Source organism: Mastigoproctus giganteus, chromosome 12, assembly GCF_048544385.1.
Source record: "Mastigoproctus giganteus isolate SK-2022 chromosome 12, ASM4854438v1, whole genome shotgun sequence".
Lineage (NCBI taxonomy): Eukaryota > Metazoa > Arthropoda > Arachnida > Uropygi > Thelyphonidae > Mastigoproctus > Mastigoproctus giganteus.
Window position 1 is genome coordinate 127251987 of NC_143586.1, and position 19488 is coordinate 127271474.

Here is a 19488-nt window from a genome sequence, read left to right on the forward strand (position 1 = left end):
ATGATTAGGATTGTCCGGTATTCTTGTAAGTAAATGAACAAACTGTGCTAGGTCATTAGTAATTACAAAAGCCTCAGCATCTCGACCAGCTGGGTCGGTGTGACTAGAAAATGGAAGCCAGCTGGAGTTGTGAACATTAAAATCACCAAGGAAAATTACCTCACTGTTAGGAAAGTTGGACTGGAGAAAGTCAAGTTGCAAAGAGAGGAAGTCAAAGAGCTCTAAGTGATTAGTGGAGTTGGGAGAACGGTAGAGACAACAGATGAATTTGACACAATGAGGTAGAGAGATTTTAAGCCAGAGAAGATCAAAGAGAGGAGATTCCAAATTGCCAAGTCTCTGACAGGAAATATCAGAACAGACATATGCACAAGTACCACCTTTGAGGCGAAAGGAATCATACAGCGAATAATTTGGGCATCTGAGATGAACGGTAGTTGAATCAACCGATAACTGAGATTCTGTCAGAAAAAGTACATGGGGTTTGGGAGACTGCAAGTGGAAATGGACATTGTTGAGATTAGAATTGAGACCATGTATATTTGTGAAATGAATTAGGAAGTCCTTGGGAGGTTTAGATCTTTTCGCAGATAAGCTTGCTCTATTAGTTTGACAATTCATGGTGTATTCAATAGTAAGAAAAAGTGGGTGGGACATACTGTATGAAGTAATGAAATTTTTGGATATGGCGTACACGTGGTAAGAATGTACCCAGATTCTTGACATAACGTGGCCTCGACACTGCTCCCCACATACACACTACTCGGAATCCCTCCAGTCACTATCTGGCAGAGTAGAGGTAGCAAGATTATACACTAGCTGATCCGGAGGCCTCCTAGAGAGTTACCAATAGATTCAGTCCGGTGTACTAACTAGCGGCCGGCCTGCCGGCTGCCAGTTAATGTGAAAATCCTCGTTCACATTGACTCGATGAAATTGGTATCATACTCAGAGTGTCCATCAAATGCTTCAATTCTTCCGAAACCATCTTTTCAATTAGGTATTTCCAAAATCCACAAATTGCATCTCTTTCATTTAACCATATCCTAATTGACAATTTTCTAACTTCATTTTCACCAAATGGCAATAATTCATATTTAGAAGGTTTAAAACCTGCGTTGTCTTCATTTTCCTTCTCTCGTCATCGATGTTGTCATTAGTTCTTAAATTTGAATTTTTTCTTTTCTTTGTTTTTTTTTTTTTTTGAAACTGTTCAAAATGTCAGTGTCATTCAGATATTCAGGTACTGTGACCATGTAAACAGAGATAGGAAAAATTTACGGAAAAATGTCGATAACACACTTCCGTGAAAGAACAGATGATTATTTTTCGGGGTAAAAGAAAATCACGCTCTCCTAATTCTCGAACGGGGCACTTACAGTTGATTCACAGTGGTGTCCAACCTACGGCCAGCCCAGAATGTCAACTAAAACAGCATAAAGAAATCTAACTTTGAATTTTTTTTGAATATGGTCCTTGTGCAGGAAAAGTTTGGACACCACTGCAGTAGAAGGTGTTGTTATTTTGGTTTTTTTAGGAGCATTAGCAACTAAGGCCATATTGCTCCAAGGATACGCGGTGGTCATTCCCTGACCTTTCCACATCTTCCATATTTGGTGGTCAAGGGCTCGAACCCCGGTCTAATCAAAAAAGCGTGTGCAACGCACTGTTGCTCCTGTCCACCTGGCTACAGAAGCACAGCAGAAGGTGGATCAGAGCCCATTGGGAATACCCCTTGATCTGCTCACTGTTGACCAGCGTGACTTCTCCGTATGTGGGACAGGTGGTCGAATAGGTTTTACCAGGTACCACTAAGTTGTAGAATGGTAATCCCTTTAGCTCTCTTAATTTGCACAGCAGCACAAATTGCCTGAAGGCCAGAAATGCAAACAGTGTGTACCGAGTTAATTCTCTCTTCACTATATGAAAATTTTCTTTGCTCAGCTGAAAGTATTTTAAATGTAACTTCCAAGGGGAATTCAAAATAATTCGCTAGAAAAGGACATCATTAAACAGAGGTCCGACAGAATAATAATTATAAAAATGGTTATACAATTTTATGTAGAAAATACCTTAACAATAGACAGTGAAAAATACAAATTTAGTTAAATAATTTTAAGTTTATTTGAATAGTAGGTAAACATGTGAAAAAAATTTACGGAATATTATAAATTTTGAAGTGCACTGCATCCAAATATCACACGTTACTGTTAATAAAGGTGCCGGTATGCCTTACCATTGCATACCATCTCAAAAAAAGCACTGTATGTATATATATATATATATATATTTTTTTTTTATTTATTTATTTATTATTATTTTTTTTTTATTCGAGAAAATGAGGAATCTTGAATCATTGCTATCTTCCATATTGTCATCTGCATGTAATTCAAGTAGTTCTTCCTGACTGGTTGTATCATCTGTACCCATGCTTGTTGAGTGTGTTTGTTTTACCTCAATAGAATCTGATTTATTCAAATTTTCTGGTAGTTTAAAGGTAGTCTTTGCAATGGAATTGCAAGTGGTGTATTATTACTTTGGTTTGCTGTGTCATTTAGATGGGTGCTGGGTCAATAGTACAGATTGAGCATTGTCTGTCATTGATGTGCCTAGAAAGATCAGCACTTCTGTTTTACATGCTACTGATTATTGACTGTGGGTAACAGAAGCATAAGTGCTTTTTGGCATGCTTAATTTAACCTTTTCTTGCCTCTTGATAAGAAACTTTATTTTCAGCCTTATATTTTTATATTTTTTTTCTCCATTGAGAAATCACAATCTTTAGAGTATGCTAGATGGCTGTCCATGGATTTAGAACACTGCAGAATTGGTACCTTGCATTCTGATTATGTATGAGTTTTGCACCCACAGTTCAGACATGTCACCTCTCTATGCCATCCTGTCTAGGCGTGACCAAATTTTTGGCATTCTTAGCATCTTAGGGAGTTTGGAATAAAGGGCTGAATTTGGCAGTTTAAATAACCTGCTTTTGGTGAAGGTTGAAATTATCTTAAAATAAGCCTCTGGGGTTGGGAATATTCATATTCATAATAATTGCACAATCCTACACCAACCATTATAAATAAATAGTGTTGAGTTATATTAAAATAATAATGATGTAAATAAATGAAATAAATTGAATGATATAATTCCATCGGATAAAAAGGTAACTGTCTATACAATAAAATATAAAATTTTAAACTGCAATGAATAAATTACAATAAAACGATGTAGGTAAAACACAGGATAATAAAAGGGCTAAAATACCGTAGCTTTCAGAGGCATCCACCTCCTTTTTCAACAGTGAGGTTTATTGTACGGCACATCCTTAAATATCAGCAGGCTCACGGTTCCCAGCATGTGTTTCTACAGGAGCATGGGCAGTATTCTCACCGTCTGGAACTGCTCATCCCGTCCAAGAACCACCACCTTGAAGAGGGGATGAATGCAGATTCCCCTGTCTCTATTGCTCTCAGAGGAGCAAATGGTATTGCTCTCAGAGGAGCAAATCCGCAAGCTCTCGAGCCACTTGCGGTCTCAAAATCTATGTGCCTGGTCGACGATAACAGCTTCATCTAGGAAGATTTGATGGTGCTCCTCCCAAAAATGTTCTGCCACAGCAGACTTCCCATAATACACAGTCTTTAAACTGACGTTTCGTTTCACCAACATAACATTCCCCACAATCCGGGTACCTGATCTCATACACAATCCCACTTGTACATTCCCTTGGTGTGGGGTCCTTGACCTGTGACACAACTGTGTGCAACCTCCGCCCTGGCAGCTGCACGCAGCGTGTCTGGCAATCGCGTAATTCCCGAACTATACACTCAGTTAGGCCCAGATAGTAGGGAATGTATGCGGTGGAAACTGGTGTAAACGGTTGTCTTCGTCTGTGCTCCGCTTCTCGGATATATTTATCTAAGATCCTCTACTGTTCTTAGGATGGTTGGTTTGTGCCGTATCGTAATGTGTATATTGGCCCCGGCACATGGGTTTCCAGGCGCCTCCGTAGCCAGGTGGGTAGGAGCAGCAGTGAGTAGCACACGCTTCTTGATTTGACTGGGGTTCGAGCCCGTCACCACCAAATATGGAGGATGCGGAAAGGTCAGGGAATGACCACCGCATATTCCCGGCCTTAGCTGCTAATGCTCCTAAAAACCAAATAACAATAACATGGGATTCCTATATACACTGGTTTTCACCCTAGGGCCTTCCCTATGTACCAACACAAGGAAAGGGAGGGTACCCTCTACTTCCACTTCCGTTGTAAACTGAATAAACGGGGAGAAGCTATTAAGGAAACCAAGCACCTCATCCTCTCTTCCCCTCCGAATAATTGTAAACGTATCATTTCCATTCATGCATGGGGGGCCCCGTGTGCCAAGCGTTCCGTGACCAAGCGATTTCTTTGCGTATCTCAAAGCAGCCTTCAAGTGATAGATTATATTTTGTTTCAAAATCGTTTTCTTTATTTATTAATTAGTGTAGCTCTTTTGCACTAGAAGAAGTAGGCAAAGGCCCAGAAAGGGAAGTTACCTTTCTGTTTTTTATTTCTAATAGTACTAACTAACTAACTTAGCCGCTTGGTCACCTTGTGGCACAGCTCCTGCCCCCCCGTGGCGGGGCCGGAAATCTGGGTGGTAAAACCAACCCCCAGGGCCAAAAGGAGCAAAACATGGTCTGTGACAATTTTCCACCGATTAGGACTGCAAATCCAAATTCATTGGATTTGCACATACCCGATAATGACTCATCCAATCCAAAGAGACTGAGGACGGATGCTCCCCGAATGGAAAACCCAAGTTTTCTGATTCTGCATTCGCTAACTAACCAATCCTTGGGTAGTTTATCACCATTCCTCATTCAAAAATGTCTTGAGAGCGTAGCTGGCTCCCCTAAAATGGTACGACGACTGAAATCTGGCGACCTGCTTGTTGAGACCACCAACCCCAAACACTCTGAGTCTCTACTCAGACTCACCTCATTTGGTGGAGTTCCAGTTAGTGTCCCCACATGCCACACTTAATTCATCCAAAGGTGTTATTTCTGAATGGGACCTAATGAACGTATCAGAAGAAGAAATTGTTCAGGAACTGCAGGATCAGAAAGTCACACAGGCAAAACGAATTATGATGAAAAAAGATGGCGAACTCCTTCCAACTCGCAGCATAATTTTGACATTCAGCTCACCTAATTTACCTACATCAGTAAAAGCAGGGTATTTGCATTGTCACATTCGCCCATATATTCCGAACCCAATAAGATGTTACAAGTGTCAGAAATTCGGACACTCACAAACAGTCTGTCGAGGAGACCCTGTATGTCCTAACTGCGGTTCAAAAGAGCATTCCCAGGCTGACTGTAAAGCCCAGGCTCCGCTCTGCCCCAATTGTAAAGGTAACCATCCAGCCTTTTCTAAAAATTGTGAACAATGGAAATATGAGAAAAAAATCCAGAAATATAAAATAGAAAAGAAAGTTTCATTCCCAGAAGCAAGAAAGCAAATACAACTAATGACACCCAGACGCACGTATGCTGAAGCCTCTAAAAAGTTTCATTCAGTATCAGTGCAGACTGATACATCAATAGCTCCAAATATCTCTATTTCCGAATGGGCTCGTTCCCTGCTCAGTTCTGTACCTCAACCTTCAAAGCAACAGATCTCTACCAGAGCTAACAATACACCAGTCACGATACCACCTTCTGTCGATGCAGATCCCGTAAGATCCGTCCAAGCAGATAACGCAGATTCTAATCGAAACCAGACATTTGACTCCTCCCTTATGGATACTAATGAAATTTCCAATCAAGATGATACCGAAACCATTCTGGAGATCCATCCAGAGGATGAAATTGACAAAAGACCTGTTTTCTCAAAAAGAGATAGGATTAAAATTGACCGTTCCAAACAGACTTCCAAAAAGCAGTCAGATTCAGTTCCTTCATCTAAATTGAAACAATGAACAACGTTGTCCAATGGAATTGTAGAGGCTTTAGGAGCAACATTGATGACATATACGACATAATTAAGCAGCATAAACCAGTGGGCATCTGCTTACAGGAGACATATATGACTCCTCAGGTATCTCCCTTGATAAAATACTATACTCTTTTCAGACAAGATAGACCTATTGCAAATAATGCTTGTGGTGGAGTAGCCATACTCATAGATTCGCGAGTCCCATGCAGACGCATTTCTTTACAAACCTCTATAGAAGCCGTTGCTACCCGAATAGCAATTGGCATCACTCTGACTCTTGTTTCGATCTATCTACCACCCAATCATCCGTGTACTATTCACGAACTTGAAAATCTTATAATGCAGTTGCCAACCCCTTTCTGTTTATTGGGCGACTTCAATGGACACCATCCATTGTGGGGTTCTCCCAATGCAGATGGACGAGGGCAACTCATTGAAATGCTCATTGACAGACAAAACTTAACCATCCTAAATACTGGTTCACCCACTTACATCCATCTCCCAACAGGAACAGTGTCTGCAATAGATCTATCTATATGCTCTCCGATCCTGTTTCCTAATATTGAGTGGACAGCTCTAGATGATCCACTAAACAGTGACCACTACCCATTAATCTGTAAGATCCAAACATCACACTCTTCAACTGCAAAAAACCAAATAAAATGGAAATTTTCCAAGGCAGATTGGGCCAAGTATACCTCTCATGTTTCATTTGATAAACAGATCATTGAATCCTTCCCAATTGACACAGCCACTGATCATATCACCAAAGAAATTCTAGCAGCTGCATCTATTGCCATCCCACAATCACAATCAGACACCTACAGACCCATAAATTATTGGTGGAACGATGAATGTAAGAATGCCAAAAAAGAAAAAAACCGAGCGTGGAATATATTTCGCAAATACCCTACTACCAACAATCTTATAAATTATAAGAAACTAAGAGCCAAAGCCCGGCACATCAGAAAGAAAGCTAAAAAAAACTCTTGGATCCGATTTGCGACTTCAGTAAATAAAAATACTGATGTAAGAATAATATGGAAAAAAATAAGACAGCTAAATGGCAAATTTCCTCCATTATCCTCGCCAATATTCAACTGGAATGGACAGGAGCTCTCTACTCCTGTAGAAATTGCTAATACTCTAGGGACAGTATTCTCCCAGTTGTCTGCCTCGAACTCGTATGATCCGTCATTTCAGAAGATCAAAGCTTCAGCCGAAAAATCAAAACTTAAATTCAAAACCACTTCTTCTCTACCATACAATCAGACACTTACTATGATCGAACTTCAAAAAGCTATATATTCCTCAAAGAACAGTGCTGCTGGTCCAGACGGAGTATATTACATAATGCTTCAACACTTAGACAATAAATCACTATCCTTGCTGCTGACCTTTTACAACCGTATATTCATTGAACATTCATACCCCACTCGCTGGCATCACTCCTATGTACTGGCAATTCCCAAACCAGGGAAAGATCATTCTATCCCTCACAATTATAGACCCACCTCTCTTACCAGTTGCTTGAGTAAAACATTAGAAAAAATTATACACCGCCGATTAACATGGTATCTGGATTCAAAACATCTAATCTCTGATAAACAGTTTGGTTTCAGAAAAACTCGCTCATCCATAGATCTTATGGTTAAAGCCGAAACAAATATCAGGAATGCATTTATTCGAAATGAACATCTTGTCATGGTCTGCCTTGACATAGAGAAGGCCTTTGACACCACCTGGCATTTTGGTATCTTAAAATATCTTCATTCCCTTGACCTGAAAGGTCACTTACCATGCTACATACAAAACTTCCTTCAGTATAGATCTTTTCAAGTTCGCTATAGACAAGTCTTCTCGCAAATCTATATACAAGAGGAAGGAGTCCCACAGGGTTCAGTTCTCAGTGCTACTTTATTTGCATTGAGAATAAATCATATTACCAAATGTATTCCCAACACTGTGAACTCATATCTCTATGCTGATGATCTGACTGTTTCCTGCAGTTCGCCGAATATGAACTTCATTGAAAGGCAACTACAAATCTCACTAAACAATATTGAACTATGGATGACACAGAATGGTTACAGACTATCTCATCAAAAATCTAGTGCCATTCACTTTTGTAACAAATGAGGGATGCATCCTGACCCAGAGCTACACCTAACAAATCATCCTATCTCAGTTATGAGTAGCATTCGCCTCCTCGGTCTAATTTTTGATAGGAAACTTAATTTTTTAGAACATATCAAATATCTCCGGACAACCTGCCAGAAAAAAAATGAACATTCTCAGAGTTCTTTCTTCTACAACATGGGGTGCTGACCGTTACACCTTACTTCACCTGTATAGAACTCTAATTAGATCTCGTCTTGATTATGGAGCCCCGGTGTATGACTCTGCTAGGGAGAGTGTGCTAGTACGGCTTGCTCCTGTTCAACATTCTGCCCTCAGGATTGCTACAGGTGCTTATAGAACATCGCCAGTACAAAGTCTCTATGCTGAAGCCCATGAAGTTCCACTCTGCCTCAGAAGAAAGGTGTTACTTCTGAATTATGCCGCCAAAATTCAAAGCATGCCTACCCATCCAATTTGGCCTATACTTAATGATCCACAGTTTAAAATGTTCTACAGAAATAAACCCAGAGCAGCCCAACCTACTGGCATCAGATTGCAGGCTCTATCGGAAAGCTGGAATGTACACTTTGAAAAAGTCCTCCAAGATCCAAACACTTCAGTTCCCCCATGGTCCTGGATTAATCCATCTTGTGACAATTACTTCCTGAACTGGGGAAAAGATTCCCTTGCAAATATTAACGTGCGACAACTTCATACTGCTCACACACAAAATTATCCACATTTCATGAAAATATACACAGATGGATCAAAGTCTGATAGTGGAGTAGGTGCTGCAGCAGTTTTCCCTTCTAATACCATCTCTGTATCTCTGCCTACTGAATGCAGCAGTTATACAGCTGAGTTATTCGCCATTAAACTTGCCCTAGAAAATATTGTTCATCGTTCTATTAAAAAAAGTATAATATATACCGACTTGCAGAGTACACTAGTAGCACTACAAAACACCTCTTCACCAACCAATCCTTTAATAAAAACCATAAGAAGTAAGATGATTCTTATTCAGGAACGCCAGCAAGAAGTCATCTTCTGCTGGATCCCAGATCACACTGGGATACCAGGAAACGAATGCGCAGACTATGCCGCAAAACATCCATCTAACCCATCATCTTCAGGCTTTTGCGTTCCATATGTCGATTACAGACCTATGATACGAAGAACATGTAAGGAACAATGGACACTTCTATGGCAAGCTCAAACGGATAATAAGCTATTGGAAATAAAACCAGAACCACAGTTATGGACCTCTAGTTTTCGTACTAACAGAAAGGAAGAAGTAATCTTAACCAGAGCACGAATCGGCCACAGCCAGTTTACTCACCTATTTCTCCTCACAGGAAATGATCCTCCACAGTGTTTTCAATGCAACTGTCAGCTAACAATGAAGCACATTCTTGTTGAATGCACTCTGTACAAACATGCTCGTCAATGTTCATTCAGCTTCCTTCCAAATCTAAAAGAACCTCTAAAACTCTCTCATATCATAGGCAACGATGCTAATCCCTTGGAGTTATTCTGCTTTCTTAAACGAATAAAATTATATGATCGTCTCTGACTGTTTCCATAACAGTCACCATTGATGACTTTCATATCACTGATAGGCGCAATATGGTCTAAGCAGCCCTTGCGCCAAAAATAACAATAACAACAACAACAACAACAACAACAGCATGCATGGGGAGAACCAACCCATCAAAAATCCTGGCTTCAAGCTCCTCCATAGCTAATAGGGGAACCCATTGCTGTGCCATGAACCTTCTTGTACATTCTGGTTTGAAACACCATGGGGGTGCTTGAAAGACATAGCTCCACCCCACTGCAAATGTCCTCCACGCTATAGAAGAGGGCAAGGGTCAGGCAATAGAAGAGGGTGAGGCCATGGTATCATTCGATGTGATATCCTGGTTCACATGCATTCCTATTGACCATGGGGTGCAATGTGCACATATGACATTGGAGAAGGATGACACCATAAGCAATAGGACTCCGTTAAGTGTGGAGGACATTTACAGTGGGGTGGAGCTATGTCTCTCAAGCACCACCATGGTGTTTCAAACCACAATGTACAAGCAGGTTCACAGCACAGCAATGGGTTCCCATATTAGTGCAATCTTAGCAAATTTAGCTATGGAGGAGCTCGATTTTTGATGGGTCATTTCTCCCCATGGAAACGATACGTCGATGATACGTTCACAATTTTTCAGAGGCGGGGAGAGAGGATGAGGTGCTTGGTTTTCTTAATAGCTTCTCCCCATTTATTCGGTTTACCACAGAGGTGGAAGTAGAGGGTACCCTCCCTTTCCTTGATGTGTTGGTACATAGGGATGGCCCTAGGATGAAAACCAGTGTATGTAGGAAACCCATGTGCCGGGGCCAATATACACATTACAATATGGCACAAACCAACCATCACAAGAACAGTGTTATCAGGGCATTGTTGGATAGGGCTGGGTCCCATTGCAGCACCTCAGAGGATAGAAAAGAAGAAATTAAACGTGTCACAGCGGATCTCAGAAAATGCGGCTACTCCCAGAGGATCTTAGATAAATATATCTGAGAAGTGAAGCACAGATGAAGAGAACCGTTTACACCAGTTGCCACCGCATACATTCCCTACTATCCGGGCCTAACTGAGTGTATAGCTTGGGTATTATGTGATTGCCAGACATGCTGTGTGCAGCTGGCAGGGCGGAGGTTGCACACAGTTGTGTCACAGGTCAAGGATCCCATACCAAGGGAATGTACAAGTGGGGTCGTGTATGAGATCAGGTGCCCGGATTGTGGGGAATGTTATGATGGTGAAATGGAATGTCGGTTTAAAGATCATCTGGGGGAGCATATGAATGCGATAAAGACTGCCATATTCATCCTTAGTCCAAAATCCTTACTAACTGTGCATAACTGATTAAGTTTTTCCTCTAACCTCTGATTAAGATTTTCCTCCAAGAGAGCATTGCTTTCTCTCAAACATGCTAGTGTAGGAAACAGACATCCAATAAAATCCACAACTTGTTGTTATTGTGTGAGTGACCAACCCCCCAAGTTCCAGTCGATATCTGGAAAGTTAAAATCCCTCATTATAAGACAGTCTGATTTGCTGAATGTTTTCTGTTATAGTCATTGCAGTCATTAGGCCTGTAACACACTGCTACTGTCATTTTTGTTTTTCCAATGCTTATGCCACACTTAAAAACATAATGGTTACCCATATCAACTGGATGTACTGTCTGAGATTCTATGTGCTTTTTAAATAAGGGCATAACTCCTCCCCACTTCCTGCCTTGTCTTTCTTTTCTGTAAAAAAATTGTACTTTCCACATTTAAATTCTGCATCCTTTCTGTCTGATTTAAATGATGTTTCTGATAACCATACAATGTCTGAATTTCATGACTTAACTAGTATTTCAAATTCATCAAATTTATTTTCTATACTTTCAGTATTAGTATATAAGCAAGTATGCATGCACCTGTTTTTGCTTTTAGTAACCTCAACACAGCCCTGAGCAGGCATTGTAACCTTCAACACTTCGCTTTTCAGTCTGCAGTACGTCCCAGCAGAAGCAGTGCAGAATCGCTTTCTCTTCTTCTTATGGCTGCTGTTTATCTATTAATCTCCCCAAAGCTGTCAGTTTTCCAACCTACCTAATACTGCCTCGATAGCATCAGAAAATATTCTTCCATCTCTTCTGTTTATCTCATCCCTGTAAAAACAGTCTCCTGTTATCACATTGAGCAAAATTATACCTCAAGCCTTTACTCTTTCTCCAGGGTTGATTAACAAGGCTCTTGCCATGTACTAACTCCTATTGTGTTTAGCATTAGTGGCATATTATGCAAGAAAGCAAGCTTATACAACATAAGCAAAAAAAAAAAAAAAAAACTTCCACTTCAGCTATCCATTCCCTCTAATAGTTTGTATATTCTTTGTTGAATTCGTTTACGCTATCAACTTCCACAATAACATGGAAGTTTGTTCCATCAATCAACCACTTGCCTGCTAAAGGCAAACTTCCACACACATGTATTCTGTAACTGTTTTATCTCAGTTTGAATTTATGCCACCCACCCATGTGCATAGTGTCAGAAAGAGGAAGAATCCCCTCAGCATTCAGCTTGCTCAATCCATTCAAGGCCTTGAACACTTGAATCAAATCACCTTGCATGTGCCTGGTCTCCAGACACTGCAAGACCTGAAGCCTTTTTTGGTAAGAACACCCCTTTATTCCCCTCAATAATCATGTTGCTTTCTCTGTACTCATTCCAGCAACTCTTCGTCCTTCCTAAAATGAGTTCTCGAAACCTGTATGCTACCCAGAAAATTTTGCCAGCTGGGTGGCATTATGAAGTAGCCAGGTGGGGAAATGTAATACAGCAGACTCACAATTTACTGGGATCGGATTAACAGGGACACTTCAAGACTCCAAATTAAAAAAAAAAAAAAAAAGAGAGAGAGAGACCAAATGTTTAGTTTGTGTTAGTGCGTCGCGTCGATTGTCGTGTTCCATCGCACTGCAAAAAGACAAATTTTGTTTCATTATTTATGTCAGGGATGTCGAAATTTTTTATAGTAATTTTTTTTGTTTTGTTTATAAATCGCAAAAATGATGGGTAAATGCAAAAGAGTTGCGCTTTCAGTTAAACAAAAACTTGAAATTATTCAAAAGTTCGAAAAGGGTGCATCTGTTAAATCTCTAATGAATCATTATAATGTTGGTGACCAAACCATACGGAACACGTAAAAAAATAAAGGAAAGCTATTAGACTTAAAATCGACATCGAAAAAAATAAAGGGAAGCATCGGATTGGACAATGCGAGTTGTGTGTGGTAAGTTTTTTCGTTTTTTATCTATCGCCATATTTTTTACATAGGTTGCTGAACATTTTTCGATACAGTTAAGTCCCCAACTTACGCACTATTGATTTACCTAATTTTTTTAACTCAAATTTTTTTTTTTTAGGATTGTAAAATTCAAAACAAAAAAAAATAATAAATAAATAAAATAAGCAATCAATAACGATGATCACGGCACGCACAAATTGCACAAGTCAGATACAGAATAACAAGCAAAAAAATAGGAAAGAAGAGAAGATTCTTGCAATTTATTTATGTTTTTTTTTTTTTATGACTGAAGATTTCAGTGAATGGGACACACATTTCACCATACTAACATAAAACCCCACAGTATTCCAGCTATCGGTATTTTTGCAAATGCAAAAAGATAGAGTTTACTACGCATTTATATATATAGGCACTTCCGTAGCCAGGTGGGAAGGAGCAGCAGTGCGTAGCACACGCTTCTTGATTAGACCGGGGTTCGAGCCCGTCACCACCAAATACGGAGAATGTGGAAAGGTCAGGGAATGACCACCGCATATCCCGGAGCAATATGGCCTTAGTTGCTAATGCTCCTAAAAACCAAATAACTAACTAACTAACTAACGCATTTATAATTAGATGCACGAACAGAAAAGACCAATTACACGGAAAATGCAAATTGTTTTATTATAGTTATTGTTATTATTTGGTTTTTAAGAGCATTAGCAACTAAGGCCATATTGCTCCGGAGATATGCGTTGGTCATTCCCTGACCTTTCCGCATCCTCTGTATTTGGTGGTCAAGGGCTCGAACCCCGGTCTAATCAAGAAGCGTGTGCTACACACTGCTGCTCCTGCCCACCTGGCTACAGAGGCGCCTTTATGATAGTGACCTCCAGAAATGTGCTTTAGTGAAATGTGAGCTCACATGGGGCGATAATAGTGAGTTTTCACCTGAGTTTTTAACCTTGTGAAGTTCTTTACAGAAAATTTCATTTTGACCGTTATCATAGTCTAAGAGAATAAGTTGCAGTGGTACTAGTCAATCTACCAAGAAAAGGAAAGCGATCGATTTGAATCAGAAAATTAAACTAATAAGGATGTATGAAAATGGTCAAATATTAACAAGTATCGTGCTGAATTCAGATTTGTCAATAAGATAATATAGTAGCAATATGTTATTAGTCATTCCCGAGTTACGTAAAACTTGACGAAGTAAGAAGTTCTTATTTCGTATTTTTGGATTAACCAGGAAATCGATTATCCGGGATTTGTTTTTTACCATCTATTCCAGAAAATCGAGAGTCTACTGTACTTCACAATATTAAAAAATTGTGTTCATTCTGCCACTCTTTCCCTCTTATATATTAATGACCTTATTTCATTGACTGGAAATCCTATCCATAGTTTTGCTGATGTTAGCACACTACATTCCAACTTCCAGTTTGAGAACCTCTGCACTTACACAGATTTTCAACTTTTCAAATATCCATCACCAATTCCTTAAATGCCAGTCATCTGTTTCTACAGTTGGGTGAAGAAAACTTAGTTAACTTCAGTCCTGAAACTCAGTTCTGTCTTTTTTATCAGAAAAAAGTGTCTGCCACTCCTGTGCTCATCTCTCTTGACATAAATATATAATTAAGCTAATAGATTTGCAAATGTAGTGATAAGTAATACACTATCAAGTTTTACGTTATGCCTTAAGCTATCAAGTTTTACGTCATGCCTTAAGCTATCAAGTTCAAGATATATGTTTTGCTATATCATTACGATTGCAATTTTAAATTAGTTATATCCTTACTGCAAAGCAAAATTTCTTAGCTGAAAAAAAAAATATATATATATGTGCCTAAGAAGTGATTAGAAAATTGTTACATGTTACGACATTCATGCCAAAACACTGAACTTCTGTTCTGGGTAAAATAATGGAGTCAATGGTTAAAGATGCATTGCAGGATCATCTAGACAAGACTGCAGCAATAATTCAGACACAGCATGGGTTTGTTAAGGGAAAGTCTTGTCTGACAAATTTGATAGGATATTATGATGTGGTTACAAAGGAACTGGATGCAAAACATAATTTTGATATCATATATTTGGATTTCGGGAAAGCTTTTGACACTGTTGCGCATGGAAGACTATTGTACAAATTGGAGCAGAATGGTATTAAGGGTAAGTTGCTACAATGGATAAAAGGATGGTTAAGTGGGAGAAGACAGAGGGTGGTAATCAATGGGTGCTGCTCTTCTTGGACTAATGTTATTAGTGGAGTCCCACAGGGTTCGGTGTTAGGTCCACTGTTGTTTTGTATATTTATCACTGATATTGATGAAGGTATATCAGGCTTAATGTCGAAGTTTGCAGATGATACAAAGGTTGGCAGGATTGTTAATGACAGTAATGGCAGTGTGCTACTGCAACAGGATCTAGATAATTTGGGCAGATGGGCTAAGAAGTGGCAATTGAAGTTTAACCTTGACAAATGCAAAGTACTGCATATGGATAGAAGTAACCCCAGAGAAACGCACCAACTGTGTGGTACTACACTTAAGGTGGTAGAAAATGAAAAAGACCTGGGAGTAATTGTGCAGTCAGATATGAAGTTTTCTGAGCAATGCAGACAGGCTGCCAGGGCAGGTCATGGGGTTTTGTCAATGATATATAGGAATTTTGCTAGCAGGGAAAAGGAGGTGATTATCCCTCTGTATAAGGCAATGGTCAGGACATGCCTTGAGTACTGCGTACAGGTCTGGAGGCCTCATTTTAGGAAGGATGTAGATTTACTTGAGCGTGTACAGAGAAGGGCAACAAGATTGGTGAGGGGAATGAAGGGATCCTCTTACCAAGAGAGGCTTAAGTTCTGCAAATTGCAGTGGCTGGAGACTAGGCACCTGCGCGGTGATCTGATCGAGATATATAAGGCCTTGAGTGGGTTGAGCACGCTGAATTCTGATGGGATCCGTCCACTTGTTCAGATTATGAACCTAAGGGGGCATAAATTCAAATTAAGAAAAGACAGATGTAGATTAGATATGCGGAAATTTGCCTTTAGCCAGCGGGTGGTTAATTGCTGGAACAAACTTCCATCTCTCGTTGTGGAAGTTGATAGGTTGAATAAATTTAAGGAGGAACTGGACAGGCATTTGGAGGGAATGGTGTGATTTTTTTTTTTTTTTTTTTTGGCTGATGCTGCATAAGCTCATACACTTGCTTTCTTGCATCAAATGCCACTGCTACTACTACTACAACAGCAGTACATATCATAAGTTGTAATTTACAAAATCACTAGCTAAATTTAAAAATAGCTAACAAATGTGACTGACTATTAAACTCTTTTTCATACACAATTTAATATTTATTTAATGAAAAAGATGGTAAAAATTTCCAAAAAATTTACTCTTTCCCACAAGCTCAAAATTCTTCATCCACAATCTTGTACCCAAGAGCTAATGCATTGTTTATTGTTGCTTTTCTGAATTCTCTCATTTATTTAATTATTATGTTTAATACATTGTATGGTATTTATTACACATATAAATAACTCTTTATATAAAAATAATCTAATGAAATTTTGCAGGCCAAACAGCATTATGGTTTATCATTGTACATCTGGTGGTATTAACAAAACAACATGGGATGATATTTTCAACAGTACCTATCCTAATGTTTTGCAATATCCCAGTGCACAAGTATATCGCTATCCTGGTGGTAGTTTCAAGAGGAGTCATCTGTGGAATGGTATATGCATACTGGTTGACCACTATATGCCTGCTCTAGCTGTTGACCTTATGGCCTATATCTTTTTTCAGAAACCTGGGTAAGTATAGTTTTAATTAGTTAATATTTTAGATTTAATTTTTCATTTGCTCTTCATTTTAATTCATTTCTACCAAGGTGAGAAGTAGCAGTTTTAGTTACATGCAATGGAAGATGACAGGAGATATTAGTTTTAGAAAGATAAAATGATGCATTAAAATGGACATTATCTGCATGCAAAAAAAAAACCCCACTTATATGAATCTGCCCACTCAAGTCCACCTTGAACTCTCTTATGCTCTTTATCTCAGCCAAATTGGAAGGTTATGTAGTAAAATTAATTTAATCCCCATTTAACAAAAAAAAAAAAAAAAAAATATATATATATATATATATTAATTCATCTTGCAAATTTAGGCTTATTATGCTATAGGAAAGATTTACTAATACACATTATAGTAATAGTATTCACCATATAATGCAAGGAAGCCACAGGCTTTTGCAGCACTGGAAAAAAAAAAAAAAAACACAAGTACTGTATATATATACGGGTGATTCACTACCAGTGCGACAAACTTGCAGGAGGTGTAGGGGGCACAAAGACGAATCGGAATCACATAGCATTGCAGGGTCCGAAATGCCTTCGTCATGCGGTAGAGGACATTGAACGGGAGGTCGCGTGAACAGCGATCCCGCTGGAAGTCAGCATTTGTGAACCGTTTCTGTTGAAGAAACCAAGTAGCAAAAGTCCTCCGGAGTGGATAATCCACAGGCTCCAATGATTGGACGCGTTGCAGATGGTATGAACTCATTTGGTTTGTTGACAGTATCCTCCATACAGTGGATTGGGAAATACTCAATCGTTGGCCTATCGCTCGAGTACTCGTACTTGGATTGATTCTGCAAGACGTAGGACATTCTCCTCATTGTCTGGCGTCCTCGTCGTTCGCTCTCGATTCATGGTACCTCTCGTGAAACAACCAGACTCACATAACCTTCTGTGCACACGTGCGAAATCGTATGATGAGGAGCACGCCTGTGCGGGAAACGTTCCTGGTACAAGCGCAGAGCGGCGTGCCCATTACAGTCCGCAGCTCCATACGTGAGGTGCATGTCGGCTAGTTCAACGTTTGAATACTCGTACATCCTACTGCCTCGGGAACTGGTTCGCAAATGCTGACTTCTAGTGGGATCGCTGTTCACGCGACCTCCCGTTCAACGTCCTCTACCGCATGACGAAGTCATTTCAGACCCTGCAATGCTATGTGATTCCGATTCGTCTTTGTTCCCCCTACACCTCCTGCAAGTTTGTCGCACTGGTAGTGAATCACCCTGTATATAATCTTTATTGTATTCAAACATGGTATACCTCAATATAGTACGTGGAACACTTCCGTATGATACCCTCCAGAAATTAAAACGGGAAAAAACGAAAAAATCGACAACTTACCGGTACATTAAAGTAAAATATAAATATAATTAAAGTAAAATATAAATAATTAAATAATCAATTTAACACAATTCAAAATCAATTCAAAACAATTAAAATTCAAATTAACGCAATTAAAAGAATCTAACGAAAATATTCAAAACGATTTTCCTTCCTGAAGCTGACAATGCTTTTCGACCGACTGTCGTGATCACAAGAATGAAAATTACCGAATCAGGCTAACCTGCACCTTAAATAGTGATTATATGTCTTCGCGCATGCGCGTAAAGGTCCACGCATCGGAGATCAAATATGGCCGCCGAACATTAACAGAATTCTCGTGTAATTTAATTTCAACGGTTTCTGCAATTAATAGTCGCGTATAATTACGTTGAACGTTAAGTATTTTGGCCTCGTTAAATAAAAAAGTATGTTTTTCGTTAATGGCATGAAAGGCTAATTCTGACGCTGCTGAACGAGAAGCACGAACTGAGGCTTCGTGTTGATTTACACGAATATTAAGAGAAAACCGCGTCGAACCCTGGTAAGACGAGTCGCAATCACCGCAAGAAATGTTGTATACTAGATCATTAATTTGTGTTGCGAACGCGGAAAGAACCGAGCGATTGTTCAGTATAGTGTGTAACTTCCGTATAGGCCTAGCTATAATTTTAAATTCGGTATCTTTAAAGAATCTGTTAAGTTGTTTGTGCCACTGTTCAACATATGGGACAGAAATAAAGTATTTTTTGATATTACTATTGTTGATTGGTGTAGTATTTTTTATCCTATCCTTAGCTTGTACCCTAATTCGATTTATTGTGTTAATGGGATAACCCCTGTTCAAGAATCTGCTAGTTAATATTTGTATTTCTGAGTCCAAAGCAGAATCCGTCGTTGAATATTTATAAGCATTTAGAAATTGATTAAAGATAATCGATCTTTTGTAGGTGAACGGGTGGTAGCTATTATAATGAAGAAGCATACCGGTGTTTGTGGGTTTTCGATAGATGCTAAATTGTATTTTGTTCGAGTCCCGGGTAAGCGTGAAATTTAGAAAGTTTAATGACTTAGTATCCGTATCTTCCCTTTCCAATGTAAATTTGAGTCTAGAATGAATGTTATTAAACGAATGTAAAATGTCTTGGATAGTACTACTATCAGTAATAACTAGAACATCGTCTAAATACCTCCCATAGTATGTGATATGGGGACGAAAAGGTGTCAAATGTATCTGTTCAATCGTTGAGAGATAGATCTCTGACATTAAGCCACTCAGGCTCAAACCCATTGGTAATCCAAAAATTTGTTTGTACACCTTGTCTCGAAAGGTGATGTAGTTAGCCTCAGCTAATAGTTTAA

At 39.2% G+C, this 19488-nt stretch overlaps 1 protein-coding gene across 1 annotated transcript in view; it reads left to right on the plus strand.

Moving 5' to 3' along the window:
• LOC150077407 (putative fatty acyl-CoA reductase CG5065) overlaps nt 1–16762 on the plus strand; it is a 227872-nt gene extending 211110 nt beyond the window's left edge. The window contains exon 9 of the mRNA XM_090385889.1: nt 16519–16762. Within this exon, the coding sequence (XP_090242015.1) occupies nt 16519–16762 (244 nt within the window). The remainder of the gene's footprint in view (nt 1–16518) is intronic.
• The last annotated feature ends 2726 nt before the right edge of the window (nt 16763–19488 follow it).